Source organism: Camelus dromedarius, chromosome 16 (assembly GCF_036321535.1).
Source record: "Camelus dromedarius isolate mCamDro1 chromosome 16, mCamDro1.pat, whole genome shotgun sequence".
NCBI lineage: Eukaryota > Metazoa > Chordata > Mammalia > Artiodactyla > Camelidae > Camelus > Camelus dromedarius.
Window position 1 is genome coordinate 29,703,520 of NC_087451.1, and position 13,181 is coordinate 29,716,700.

The following is a 13,181-nucleotide window of genomic DNA, read 5'->3' on the forward strand; positions in this document are numbered from 1 at the left end:
TTATTCAGTAAAATAAGAGTTACCCGAACACAAGCACCGTGATACCTCGACAGTCGACCTGATACCTGAGTCGGCTACTACCTGGCCGACGGGCAGGATTCACCAAAGGGATGACTCACGTCCCGGGCAGGACAGCACAAGTTTTCATCTCCCTACTCAGAACGGCACACAGTTCAAAATTTATGAATTGTTTTCTTTTTGGAATTCTCCATTTAATATTTTTGGACTGCAGTTTACCTACCACAGGTAACCGAAACTGCAGAAAGCGAAGCCATGGATAAGGGGGGCAAACCATGGTCCACAATGGGAATGACGCAAATGTCCATCGGTGCATAAACTCGTAAACAGATTGTGGTCTGTCCACCTCGTGGACTACTACTCAGCAAAAAAAAAAAAGAGCCAATGGCTGATATTCTCAGTGACATCTCAAAAGCATGTGCTAAGTTAAATAATATGTTTCCATTTCTGCGAAAGTCTGGAACACGCAGAGCTGCAGTGGCGGCTGGCAGGGTGGGGACTGGCGGAAGGGACTGTCTGCAGAGGGCATAAGAGAACACTTGGAGTGACGAGAATGTTCTGTATACGAAGACCATCATGGTTACCATCTGTGTCCCTTTGTCAAAACTGGTTACATCGATGCATTTTATTGTATGTCAGCCAGTTTTTTTTAAGGAGAGAAAAGTGTGGGCTTGAGTCCCTCTCTCCCTCTTCCGGCTGCATCACGGGGCAGCTTTCCCCTCTGCACCTCTCTTTTCTCATCTATTAAAGAGTTAAGAGCCGCCCCTTCCCACAGCGGCTGGGAGCATTGAATGGGTCACTTCCTGTCAAAGGTTTATTCTCTGTCAGCATTACAGGAGGCTTTCCCGTGTTTGGCAGGAGAAGGGGCACAGAAGAGTATCTTACAGCTCGTAGGGCTCTGGTGTCTGACAGCCCCCAGCCCGCTCCCTGCCGTGTCTCGGCTGTGGCCCACACGTTGTCACAACTGGCCCGATCGTCTGTGGCTTCGGCCTTTCACGGTTTCCTTAGCAGAAGCGAGCCACTCCTCTTGGAGCAGATGGTCTCAAGCCCGTGATCCGGTTCCCTTTATGGGCCTAGGGCTGGAAAGGCCCTGAGAGCTGGTGGGGTGGAGAGGGACAGACACCCGTGCCTTGGTTAAGTTTCGGGGCCTCAGTCTTACATTTTGATACCTGCCCACGAAGGACTTTCCAGCAGAAAAGGACTCTGGGGCTAAAGATGTGGCAACTTCAGGTTCTCATCGTTGCCACCAACAAAGGACTGCCTCTGCACTCCTGACCTTGACCGGCCACTTGCAAAGGCCAGGGAGGCAGGAGAGGCGGCAGAGCGGGGGTCTGCGGGATGGCAAAACTCCGTGCTCTCCTGCCGCCTCTGCTTCTGCTGCTGTCTCTACGGAGCCTTACAGCTTCTTAGGAGGGGATTGGAGGAGCCGGGAGCCCCTCGAACCTCGTGTCTGGGGCAGGTAGTCACTGAATGGCTGACTTGGGAGGCGCGCTCTCTTGGACTCGAGGCTGCCGGGGAGGCTCTGTCTCCACCTGTGGTTCTCAACCCTGGCTGCACTTGGGAGCCACCTGCAAAGCTCTAATGCCAGTGCCTCTCCCCACTCTAGACACTGACTTAATGGTTCCAGGCGTTAGGAGTTTGTAAAACTCTTGGGTAATTCTCACGTGCCGACAGACCCTGAATTAGAGAGACGTGTGGGCATTCCAAGGGGATAACCCTCATCCAGAACCTTGGGATGCAAGTGACAGAAACAAAAGAGGGCATTAAGTGCCTCATTTAACCTTGAAGCCAGGGATTGGCCTTGACTTCAGGGCAGCTGGATACAGGGGCTCAAACCGTAGCATCAGGACCTCAGTTCCTCCGTCTCTCAGCTCTGCCCTCACCTTTCCCTGGGCACACCTGGAGCACCACAGGCATCTGCAGCTCCAGGCCGCCTGCTCCCTCCAGGGTCCTGCTCCATGAGTCTGAAGCCGACTCCCCGGGCCAGCTGGGATCACGGCGCCTCTCTGACACCATTTGTCTCCAACCTGCCAGGCCCAGGTCAGACCCAGGGGAGCCACACTACCTGGGGGTGAGATGGGTGCTTCCCCAGGGGAAAATCGAGGTGCTGGCTCTGTGTCTGAGGAAAGGGAAGGGGTGTGAGGGGGCAGGACAGTTCATGTCCCCTCCAGAGGTGCTGCCCCCGCTGGGGTGAGATGAGGGCAGGCGTGTCAAGTGCTTAGAGCGGGGTGGACACACGTGAGCTGCCACCCACCCGTGTCCCCCCTGCCCACGGTGGGTGAGACCCAGGGAGCGGCTTGGAGCATGCGCTGAGAGAGCCACAGTCACCGGATGCAGAGCCGGCCTGTCGGTGCCCACCCTCTGCTTTTCCAACTGCTGTCCCCTGCCTCTCCTCCCCTCCCTCCCTCAGCGCAGGCCGTCCAGCTTGGAAGAGTGTTGAAGTTCAAATGTGGCCGTTAGCCGCCTTGCTCTGGTTGCAGCATCCGTCTGCCTCTGCTGGTCTGCCCTCTGCGGACTGCTGCCTTGGATTGCCGCCACCCCCAGCGCTCGCAGTCAGAGCTAAGGGGGGTGGGGCCGCAAGCCTTGGCGGCAGCCAACCCCAAAAGGAAACAGTGTCAGGTGGTTTCCAGAAACCGAAACTAGACTGAGTTTTCTGAAGCTTTTCCTGGCAGCCTCACCACACTGTGTACTGGGAGGGTTTTCTGGGTTGAAGGTCAATCTGCCGGTGGGAGACTCTGGAACATCCGTCCGTGGTTGCCTAGGGCAGGTAAGCTCTCTCCTCTTGCTGTCAGGTGGGTGTCCCCCTCTCTATACAATGTAGTGCACAGGAGCCAAGTCTCCCTCCTTGTACCCAGCTGGGGCGCTGATGCTCCTCCTGCACCCAGGGACCGTCACTGCTGCTCCCGCACCCGAAGAGTCTCCATGTACAGCTGGGCAGGCTGCTCACGGTATAAGGACCCCAGCCAAAGGGCAAGCAGGCTCAGAATTCAGCCAACGTGCCCGGATCTGTGTGTTCCAGCCCAGGCTGGACCTGCCCAAAGGAAGAGCACCTTTTTCTAGTCTGCGCAAAGGCACCAACTGGGCCAGGGCCAGGCAGCTCTGTCCCACTTCCTGAATGAGAGAGTCGGGCAAAAATGGGTTGCCATGGCCACCCCAAGGGCAGTGACATTTGCATGCCATGTACCGCATGCCTGAATGGCCATTTGTCTGGGGCCCCAAGTTCCTGTTCCAGGGTGAGCAAAGCTGGTGGCTGTCACTCTCTGAGGAGTTCACAGGGTGACCAGCCATCCCTGTGTACCTGGGACCGAGAGCATGTCCCAGGGTGCAGGACTTCTAGTGCTAAAACAGGGACAGGCCCTGGTGCACCGGACAGCTGGTCACCCCAGCCCCTCGGCCATCTGCTGAGGTCAGTGCCATGAAGAGCGGGCGGCTGCTGGGCAGACCCCACCGCGTCTCCCCCGACGCATCGCTTCCCAGATGTTTGAGCCGGAGCTGGTTACGACTCTGGGCTCCCTCACTTGTGAGGTGGGGTCATCGAGGCGTTTCTCCGGGCTGTGCTGAGGATCCCACGAGCCAGTGATGTGAGCAGTCCTGGCCATGGGTCAGTGATGGTTAACAGGCCCCTGTACCTGGGAGCCCCTGGGTGTCTGGTTAATGCACAACTGGGATGCTGCCTCAGGGTCACCAGGCCCTGACAGAAGGGACCCCCACAACAGCAGCCTCACCCTTTCTTGCTGGACCCTGCGGGTGTGTGGGGGTTGCAGGGTTCTTACGGAGCCAGAGCAGCTGTGACCCGCAACCTTCCACGTGTGCAGGGAGAGGGCAGGTGAGGGGCAGCACGGGGGTGAGGAGGAAAAGCGAGCGGTGAAAATTAGTCAGAGGCAAGAAGTTCAGGCAAAAGCGGGGAGACCTGGGCCCCTCAGCTGGCTTGGATGTGTGGCCTTGGTGGTCCCCTGCCTCTCCGAGCCTCTGTTCCTAGGGACACTGATCTCAGAGGGGTCAGTGCCAGGCCCGCACTGAGCGGGCTCAGCATGTCCTCTCATCCTGTCCTGCTCTCACTCTGTTCCCTTCTGGGGCTCACGTGGTCCAGAACCCATAGAATGTTCTTCGTCTGCTGCAGATATCGGGGCACTCCCACAGGACTCCATTGCCTAGACATAGTCCCACCCTGATCAGGGCTCCCCAGCCCCTCCCAGTCTGGGCCCTGCACCCCCTGCCTCCTCCCTCCCCACCCACACCACCCATTCCCCCCGACAGCCACACCCAGGGCCTAGCTTTCTGAGATGGGCTCCTGTTCCCACTGTCCTTGCTGCCCAGAGACCCCTTCATCTGAGCAAGTCTTCCTTGTCCTTGGAGGACCCCCCCTTCAAACTGGGCAAGGGGGTTTCCCACACTCACGGCTCTGAGAGAGCAGGCACCGTGCCCGCCTGCAGCCCTCCACGAGCAGGGTCTACAGGCTGGATGGACAGACTAGTCCGGGTCCCGAGGGCCTTCTGTCTCCACCGTCTCACTCAGCTGCCTCCTCTGCTGCAGGACGAGGGGCTCCCAGGCCTGGCCATGGCCCCACTACAGCTCTTCTGGATGTGGCTGCTCTTGGCAGGGACCCAAGGTGAGTGAGCGGAGCCCCAGGAAACGCCGAGAGCAGCGGTCTGTGAAGCGCTGCCCCTGTGCTCTGCGGGGTTAAGCCGCTCCTTGCAAGGCTCTGCCGGGTCCTGGGTCGCGGAGCCCAGCCTGGGCCTTCTCTCCTGCTTGAAGCCCCGTTGTCCCGAGTCATGGCTTGTAGGTTTTGGAGGGGATGCAGAGGGCTCCTCCATTTCATCCGGCGGGAACCAGAGGGCCCAGGAGGGCCCAACAGGGTGGCCAAATGCTGGGGGTGGGGGTGGGGGGTGGGGGAGAGTGGACACAGTCAGTTTCCTGAGTCCTGGGCGCCTGTCCTCATGCTCTTTACTCTTCGAGTCCCTTCCTCGTCCTGGTGACCTCACGGAGGCCTGTTTCACCCTCATCTGAGGCTCGCCCTTTGACATCACCCCCAACTCCCATCTCATGCTGTTGGCTCAGGGGGGCAGGGGAGCAAGGTAGGGCTGGGACCCCACTTTCTCTCCACACCTTTCATGTCCGGCCTGTGTTTCTGGGGGGCCCTGGGCCTGTTGCCCCCAGGAATTCCCCCACACCCCTCCCAGCGGGGTACCCAGGCTGCACCCCCAAGCCCCAGACACCCTCAGGCAGGGTCAGTGTGGGCCTCGGCCCCATCCCCCACTCTTCCCTTGGGGTCCTGCCACCTCCCCTGTCAGGCAGCAGTCCAGCCCTCTGCCCCTTCTCCATCAATGGAGTGAAGGGCTCAGTGCTCAGGCAAGAAACAGGGGGCCTCCCCTCTGTGTGTGTGTGGGGGGTCTATGTGAATTTTAACTCCTCCCCAGCATGTGACCCCCTCGAGGACAGATGGGGGTGCTTCAGAGCTAATGGTCCAGGGGTCACCCCTGGTTGGGGAGAACTCTACTGTCCCCATGAAAGGACATGGCCCCTGAGAAGTGGTGGATGGAGGCCCAGCGCCCAGTCTTCATCCCTGCTGACCTCCGCTCTCCCTCGGGAGGCTGCAGGCACGAAAGATGGTGACATGCGGCTGGTCAATGGGGACACCGCCAACGAGGGCCGTGTGGAGATCTTCTACAGTGGCCAGTGGGGGACGGTGTGTGACAATATGTGGGACCTGACGGATGCCAATGTCGTCTGCCGGGCCCTGGGCTTCAGGAACGCCACCGAGGCTCTGGGCAGAGCCACCTTTGGGCCAGGTAGGCTGCGGGTCCCCAGGTCCTCCAAAGCTGGACCCTGCCAAACAGCTGGGCCGGGGAGGGATGGTACCTAATGTGTACGAATGGCATCCCTGCTGCTCCGCACTAGCCAGGTTTTCAAACAGGCCGAAGCTCTGTGCTGGCAGGCCGGCTCATTCCACTCGGCCAGTGGCCGTTCCCTCTGGCCCAGAGGCTCCACTCCTCAGAATGTACTTTCTTCAAAAAATTTCCCCCCAAAAGAAAAGTCTGTGTGCAAGTGGCTGTATTTCTGAAAAAGGGGACATGATCCAAATATTCAGCAACAGGAGACACACAAGTGACAGTATAATTCGATATTTGCGAAGCAGACAGACTCTGTGAGAACAAAGGCTAGTTTGTGGTACAATGTGACAATAGTAGATCTGAACCCGCACTGGAGTAGTTACCGGTGGCACTGGTAGAAGACACGTGCACACGTGGACGGGCACTGGAGGGGCTTTAACTAGTCAGGAGCCGCTTCACTGGAACGGCAGGATTGTGGAGTGCTTTTTTCCATCTCATGCAATACATGTGACTTGTTTACAAGGCTTCTCGGAGGAGCAGCCTTGTTTGCGGGCCCCCCCCCCCGGGCCAAGAGCCCCAGACCCCCCCCCCCCAGCCTCTGTTGTCCTTGCTGGGCCACCAGGAAGTGGCCCCATCATGCTGGACGAGGTGGAGTGCACTGGGACAGAGCCCTCGCTGGCCAACTGCAGATCCCTGGGCTGGATGAAAAGCAACTGTAGACATGACCAGGATGCCAGTGTCATCTGCAGCAACGGTGAGTGGGGGGCACGCTCCATCCTGAGCCCCAGGGTCCTCCCTGCATCCCCTCCCCAAGAGCTACCATGGGGGCCCAGGCCCTGGGTCCCAGGGACGGCGGTCACGCCGGCTCCCTGCCCCTCCGCTAGGGTCACAGAGCCACCTGTGCAAAGGCTCACAGGTGGAGCCCACTCTCCAGGAGGGGCGGGAAAGCCTGCGGGTCACACCACCTCACAGCAGCAAATCCCTGCTTCCTCACTGCCCCTCGCTGGAGCTGCCCAGAATTGCTTCATTTAACCCGATTCTTGGGCAGTGAGCCACATTCCAAATACAGGTACAGCTCGGAGATAGCACAGGGCGGGTTCCAGACCTGCGCGACAAAGCGAGCATCACAGTAAAGCAAGTCACCTGAATTTCTCGGTTTCCCACTGACTGCAAAAGTGACGTTTTCGCTTTACTGTAGGTTACTGATGTGCAACAGCATTGTGTCTGAAGAAACAATGTAACACAGGAGTGTTGAATCACCATGTCATGCCCCTGGAGTTAATATAATGTGTAGTGTAGTAATCAATATAATAAATCAGCAAGCGCTCTTAGCTGGAAGCAGAGCTCCAACTAGAACAAAGATTCTGACCCTATTCCCATCTGCTAGTGAGAAAGCAAGCCCTTGCCACCAGTGCAAACTCCCGGCCCAGCAGCTCCCCCTCGCGGTCACGGGGAGGTGCAGGGGACCGTGGCCCGTGCACAAGGGCAGGGCCTTGTATGTTGGAGGACTGAAGCTGGAGAGTTTTAGATAAAATAAATATAAACACTTTCACTCTTTCTTTCTTTCTTTTTTTTGTAGAGAGCAAATGTAAAGACAGCCAGTCCTAAATAGAATAGATTGGTGGCATAAAATCAACAAACCAAGAGCAGCTATCAGTGAAAAAAAACAATGTACACACCTTAATTAAAAAGTTCTTTATTGCTAAGAAATGCCAGCCACTATCTGAGCCTTCAGCAAGTAGTAATCTTTTTGCAATAGTCACATCAAAGCCCACTGAACACAGGTCACCGTAACAAATATAATGATAACGAAAAAGTGAGAAACATGACAAGAATTACAAAATGTGACACAGAGACAGAAGTGAGCAGATACCATCAGAAAAAATGGCGGCGACAGACGTGCTCGACGCACAGTTGCCACAGACCTTCTGTTTGTGAGAAGCGCGGCACCTGCCAAGCGCAGCCAGACGAGGTGCGCCTGTGCTCCCACGCGCACAGGCTGCAGGCTCAGCTCCCTAAACACCAGGCTTTTATCTCCCTTAGTGCTCACTCTGAAACCCGTTACGCCACCCCCACGCCCCGCCCCCATCCCGGGCTCACACTGCCCGCTTTAAATGTTTCCTGGGGCCGGAAGGCCTGATCGCAAACAGCCCTAGCCCTCCGCTCGGCCCTGACTCCATCGGGTGTTCCAGATAGACCCGGGTGCTCGGTTTGATCCCTGAGCCCTGGTGCTATTGCCGTTCTCTGCTCTCTCGTGACCACTTGCCCTTCTGCCTGGGCTCGCGCTCAGAGGGGGACGTGTGCGGCCTCAGGCGTGGGGGCCATGCGGGAAGCCAGGGTGTTCGTGGCAGGAGTGGGGGTCTCCCGCTGCGGCAGGTACGGGAGGCGCCTGGGCCGTGGGGCTGGAGTGCAGGGCAGGATGCGGCCCTGGCCTGGTGGGGAGCGCCGGGGCAAGAGTGGAGGCTGGAGGAGAGTCTGGGGTGTGGGGGGAGGGGAACTGGGGAGTGCTGAGCCCTCCTGGTTTAATTGTCAGAATTGATTCAAACCTGTTTGTGGCAAAGAAAGAACAGATGGGATTTAGTTTCCTGTCCAGCTTTGGGAGGGCCTGGGGGAGGGGGTATATCACCCTCAAACCACCCTGGGGCCTTCGAGTAGCTTCCCTAGGACTCGGTCCCCTGAAGGAGGCTGCTAAAGGCCCCAAAGCTCCAAGCAGGATTGCCGTGAGACCCTCCCTCTTCAGAACAAACCAGGCAGGAGATTTGGGTTTTAGGAGGTCACAGCTGGGTGGACTGATTGACTGACTGGGATGGGAGCCCAGGCTGTGGAAGCCAGCACCTCCAAGTCCGCCGCCTGGGTGTGCTGTCTGAATTGGGGGGAGCAGATGAGCTAATGAGGGGTGTTTGCCGGGGCTTGGGGCTGTGGGGGCAGCAGCACCCTGCCTTCCAGGGCTGCCCCCTAGCCCTCCCAGAGCCTCTCTGAGCAGACGAGGCAGGCCCGAGCCAGGGCTTAAGGGCAGGGGCTAACTCCAGGGCGCGGAGGTGTTTTCGCTCAGAGCACACGTGTGCTGGGGCCCCTCCTCACAGGCTGCCATGTTCCCTTCTGCTCCTCAGAGACCAGAGGCGTCCACACCCTCGACTTGTCCAGCGAGCTCCCCGCGGCTCTGGAGCAGATCTTTGAGAGCCAGAGGGGCTGCGACCTGTTCATCAAGGTCAAGGTGAAGGAGGAGGAGGAGCTGGGCATCTGTGCCCACAAGCTGATCTTGTCCACCAACCCGGAGGCCCGCAGCCTGTGGAAGGAGCCGGGCAGCAGGGTCACCATGGAGGTGGATGCCGGGTGCGTGCCGGTCGTCAGGGACTTTATCAGGTGAGCGTCCTGGGGGCTGGGGGCCAGGGCCGGGCAGCATCCCCTCCAGAGGCAAACCACGGGGACGAGGGCTGCAGCACTGACCACAGCCGTGCTTTCACGAACACACGTGTGCACAACACGCACACACTCACATCCACACGCTCGTGCACACTCCTGACGTGCGCGTGTTTCTGCACACTCACACGTGCAGAGCGCCCGGCTCCGGGGCCACTGTCACCGCCCGGGGGCCTCCCGGGGGCTGGTGTTCTGAAAGCATGGATCTGAAAAAAGAGCAGCATACAGGAAGAGCTGCTCTCTCACTCCTGTGACCCAGAGCCGTATGCACCTGACCTTGACGTTTAAGGGAAAACAACAAATGGCAATTAAAAACAGATTAAAATAGTTTCTTTGCAGCCAAGTATGAGAATTTGGTGGCTATCCTGTGCCCCTCCAAGTGGGATCGATTTCATGTAATACCTTTGAGAGACAGCAGGTGCCTGTCCCCACCTTCCTGGTCCCCGTTGGAGTCACCACCCTTGGTCAAAGCTCAGTGATTTTTCTGGACTATCTGGCCATGTGCCCTGGCTCTCTCTCCCTGTCTCTGTCCCTCCCTGTCTCTGTCCCCCTCTCTCTTCCTTCCTCCCCCAAGGCAGAGGGGCTGCAGTGAGCCCCATCCAGGCCCCCGAAGGCCTCAGGAGACCCCTGCTCTCTGGGGCCGCCCCACAGACTCCCCTTCCGTCTGCCTGGTGGTCACCATGCAGCACCTGCTGTCCGGGGCCTCCTGTCAGTTGCCTGACTTTTCGCCAGATCCCTGGTTTCTGAGGGTCACTAACACCTCCTGGCCTTTGGTCTTTCTCCTACCTTTCAAAGTATTTTCTTCCCTGATGGCGAGGCAGGGCTGCTTGGGACCCACCGGCCACACCCTCTTGGGCGCCTGCCTGAGGCTGAGGGCAGCAGGCATGCCCGGACTGGGGAGAGCCAGCCGGGCTGTGGCTTCCCTGGGCTGGGGGCTGTGCGGCTCCCAGCAGCCTGGGAACCACCCGTCTCTGGCCTGAAATGGGAATTAAGAGGTGGAGACAGGAACACGCTGAGGTTTCCTCGCTCTATTTGTCAACTGCCATTTGTCGGGGGCTCTGTGGTCCCGCTGCGGACGAGAGCGGAGGGCCCCCGCGCGCTGTCCTGGTGCCGCACAGGGCAGGGCTCCCGGGCCCGGGCTGGAGGCTGCAGACACCCAGCCGTGGGCGATGGGCCGGAGACTGCAGGTGCCCTTGTTTGCTTCCGAGTTTGTGGTTGACAGCAGGATCACGTGATGTGCTGAGTGAACGAGGGTAGGGAGGGTGCGAGGAGGGAGGGCCTGCCTCTGCACTGTCACTGGGCACTGCAGGGCCCCGGCTTCTCTCTGGGCAAACCTGGCTCTGTGTTCAAGTGATGAAGTGGCCCGCAAGTCCAGGTGTCCCTGGAAGGCCCAGCATTCGAGAGAGGCCAGGGGAGAGTTTGGCTCTTCCTAACAGCAGAACCCCACTCACCATGTCCCAGGAGACGTGGGCAGCCACAGCCAGGCGTTTCCCCTCCCAGCAGGCTCCCTCCTCGTACGTCTTTACGCAGCAAAGTGGTTCCTGCGGAACCGAGGAACATAACTGAGTTCCGTGGCAAACAGCACAGACTGGGTGCCACCCGCAGGGCTCACGGCTGACAGGGGAGGCAGACAGCAGGCGACCAGGGGCGATGACCATGTCGTGGGGGCACCGGACAGGAGCTGGGGGCAGAGGGGCACCCAGGGGGACTGAAGGGGTCTGGCCAGGGGTGTGATGACAAGAAGGGAGGGTCAGTGCAATGCTGATGCAGGGCGTGGCTGGCAGGTCCCACCCGGGAGGATGATGATGATGATGGAGGAGGGGGTGGGGCCACCTCCCTCGCAGATGAGGGGGAAGTAACATCTTCCAGGAGCATGGAGTCCGCCCAGCTGTCAGCACACATGGCTCTGAGCAAACGTGAGCTTGGCGTGTGGGCTGATCCAGGAGATAAATCAGGGGGCACCAAATGCCACTTGAAATGGCTCGCCCAGGTGTGTCAGCACTCGACGGCGAGCATGCGGCCGGGCACGGGTGTCGTCCTGCAGGGTCAGGCGTGTGGCCAGGTGGTCAGCCCTCGTCTCCCCCCAGGTACCTCTACTCCCGGAGGATAGACGTCTCTCTGTCGTCGGTGAAGTGCTTACACAAGCTGGCCTCCACCTACGGGGCCAAGCAGCTGCAGGGCTACTGCAGCAGCCTCTTTGCCATCTTCCTCCCCCAAGACCCCTCCTTCCGGACACCCCTGGACCTCTATGCCTACGCCCTTGCCACCCAGGACCCTGTGCTGGAGGAGGTCTGCGTGCAGTTCCTGGCCTGGAACTTTGGGGCCCTGACGCAGGCCGACGCCTGGCCGAGCGTGCCCCTGGCCCTCCTCCGCACGCTGCTCTCCAAGAGCGAGCTGGTCGTGCCCAGTGAGCTGGCCCTGCTGATGGCCGTAGACACCTGGAGCCGGGAGAGGCGCGCCTCCCACACGGACGTGGAGGGCTTGGTGGAGGAGGTCCGCTTCCCCATGATGCCACCCAGGGACCTCTTCAAGCTGCAGTTTAACCTGTCCCTGTATTGGAGTCACAAGGCCCTCTTCCAGAAGAAGACGCTGCAGGCCCTGGAGTTCCACACGGTGCCCTTCCAGCTGCTGGCCCAGTACAGAGGCCTGAACCTCACCGAGGACATCTACCAGCCGCGGCTCTACACCTCGCCCACCTGGAGCGCCTCCGTGACGGGCTCCGGTTACAACCCCTACCGGTCCTTCCAGACCCCGCAGCACCCCAGCTTCCTCTTCCAGGCCAGCCTCGTCTCCTGGGCTTTCGTCTACCTCCCCACCGTCCAGAGCTGCTGGAACTACGGCTACTCGTGCTCCTCTGACGAGCCCCCGCTCCTGGCCCTCTCCAAGTCCGGCTACTCGGATCCCACCGTCGGCTACGAGAACAAGGCCCTGATGCTGTGTGAGGGGCACTTCGTGGCGGATGTCACTGACTTCGAGGACCGGAAGGCCTTGATCCCCAGCACTCTGAGCACCAACGACTCCAGGAGGGCTTCCTTCTTCCCCTGCCCAGTGGGATCCTTCAGCAGCTTCCAAGTGGTCATCCGTCCGTTCTACCTGACCAACTCCTCGGGCGTGGACTAGTCAGGAGTCCGGGGACAGGGGGGCCGGAGCGCACAGAAGCCAGGCACCTCCCGGGACGCCCTGCAGGCCGGTTCCCATCCGTCCTTCACCGCCTCTCTGCAGCCACCTCCAACATCCGGCCACCAGATGGCTCCCCTGCTTCTGCTGAGCTCTCGGAGCCCAAAGAAATTACTGGAAGGTTTCAACTAGTGTACTCCAAAGCTGAGAACTCTCACTTCCCGCTGCCCGGCTGGTTTGTCGGAGAGCAGCCAGACGTGGCTGGTCCCACACGGCCTTTCCCCTCTGCCCTCCGCCGTCCCTTGTCTGAGCTCATTAAAATTGTGCCATGGTTCCCAGGTTCTTGTGTTCTTGCAGAAAGGGTGGTTGGGTCCATGCGGCGTTCTGGCACCAGGTGCGCTGGGGTCCAGTGAGTGAGCAGACACGGCCCCTTCCGTGTGAATCTGTGGTCTCGTGAGTGAGACGGGCGATCCCAAGTAAGCCAGCACCCGGGGTGACTACAGCTGGGATGGTGGGCGAGGGAAGCCAGGGGCGCGAGGTGGGAGGCGCGGGCGGGGGCTGCTGAGGCTGGGCCTCAGGGAAGGTGCAAAGAGTGAGGAGCAGCCGCCGTGGGGAGCACGCGCGGAGGGCGTGTTCCCGGAGGAGGGACCAATGCCTGCTCAGAATCTGCCCTCCGTCAGTCCTCGCACCGGGCACAGGGACGTGGGGCAGGCTCTCAGCTCAGCACTGTCTGTAGCAATGGAAGTCTGGAAACAGCCTAAATGCCCACCAGCAGCTTGCTGGACCACAGAGAAA

General features: G+C 59.6%; 1 protein-coding gene across 1 annotated transcript; it reads left to right on the top strand.

Moving 5' to 3' along the window:
• Window positions 1-2,726: 2,726 nt before the first annotated feature.
• On the top strand, window positions 2,727-12,724 carry LGALS3BP (galectin 3 binding protein). Its single transcript, XM_031469226.2, has 6 exons — window positions 2,727-2,785; window positions 4,552-4,627; window positions 5,616-5,807; window positions 6,472-6,603; window positions 8,960-9,212; window positions 11,357-12,724. The coding sequence occupies exons 2-6, from the start codon at window positions 4,576-4,578 to the stop codon at window positions 12,387-12,389; spliced, it is 1,662 nt and encodes a 553-aa protein (XP_031325086.1). The 5' UTR covers window positions 2,727-2,785; window positions 4,552-4,575; the 3' UTR covers window positions 12,390-12,724.
• The last annotated feature ends 457 nt before the right edge of the window (window positions 12,725-13,181 follow it).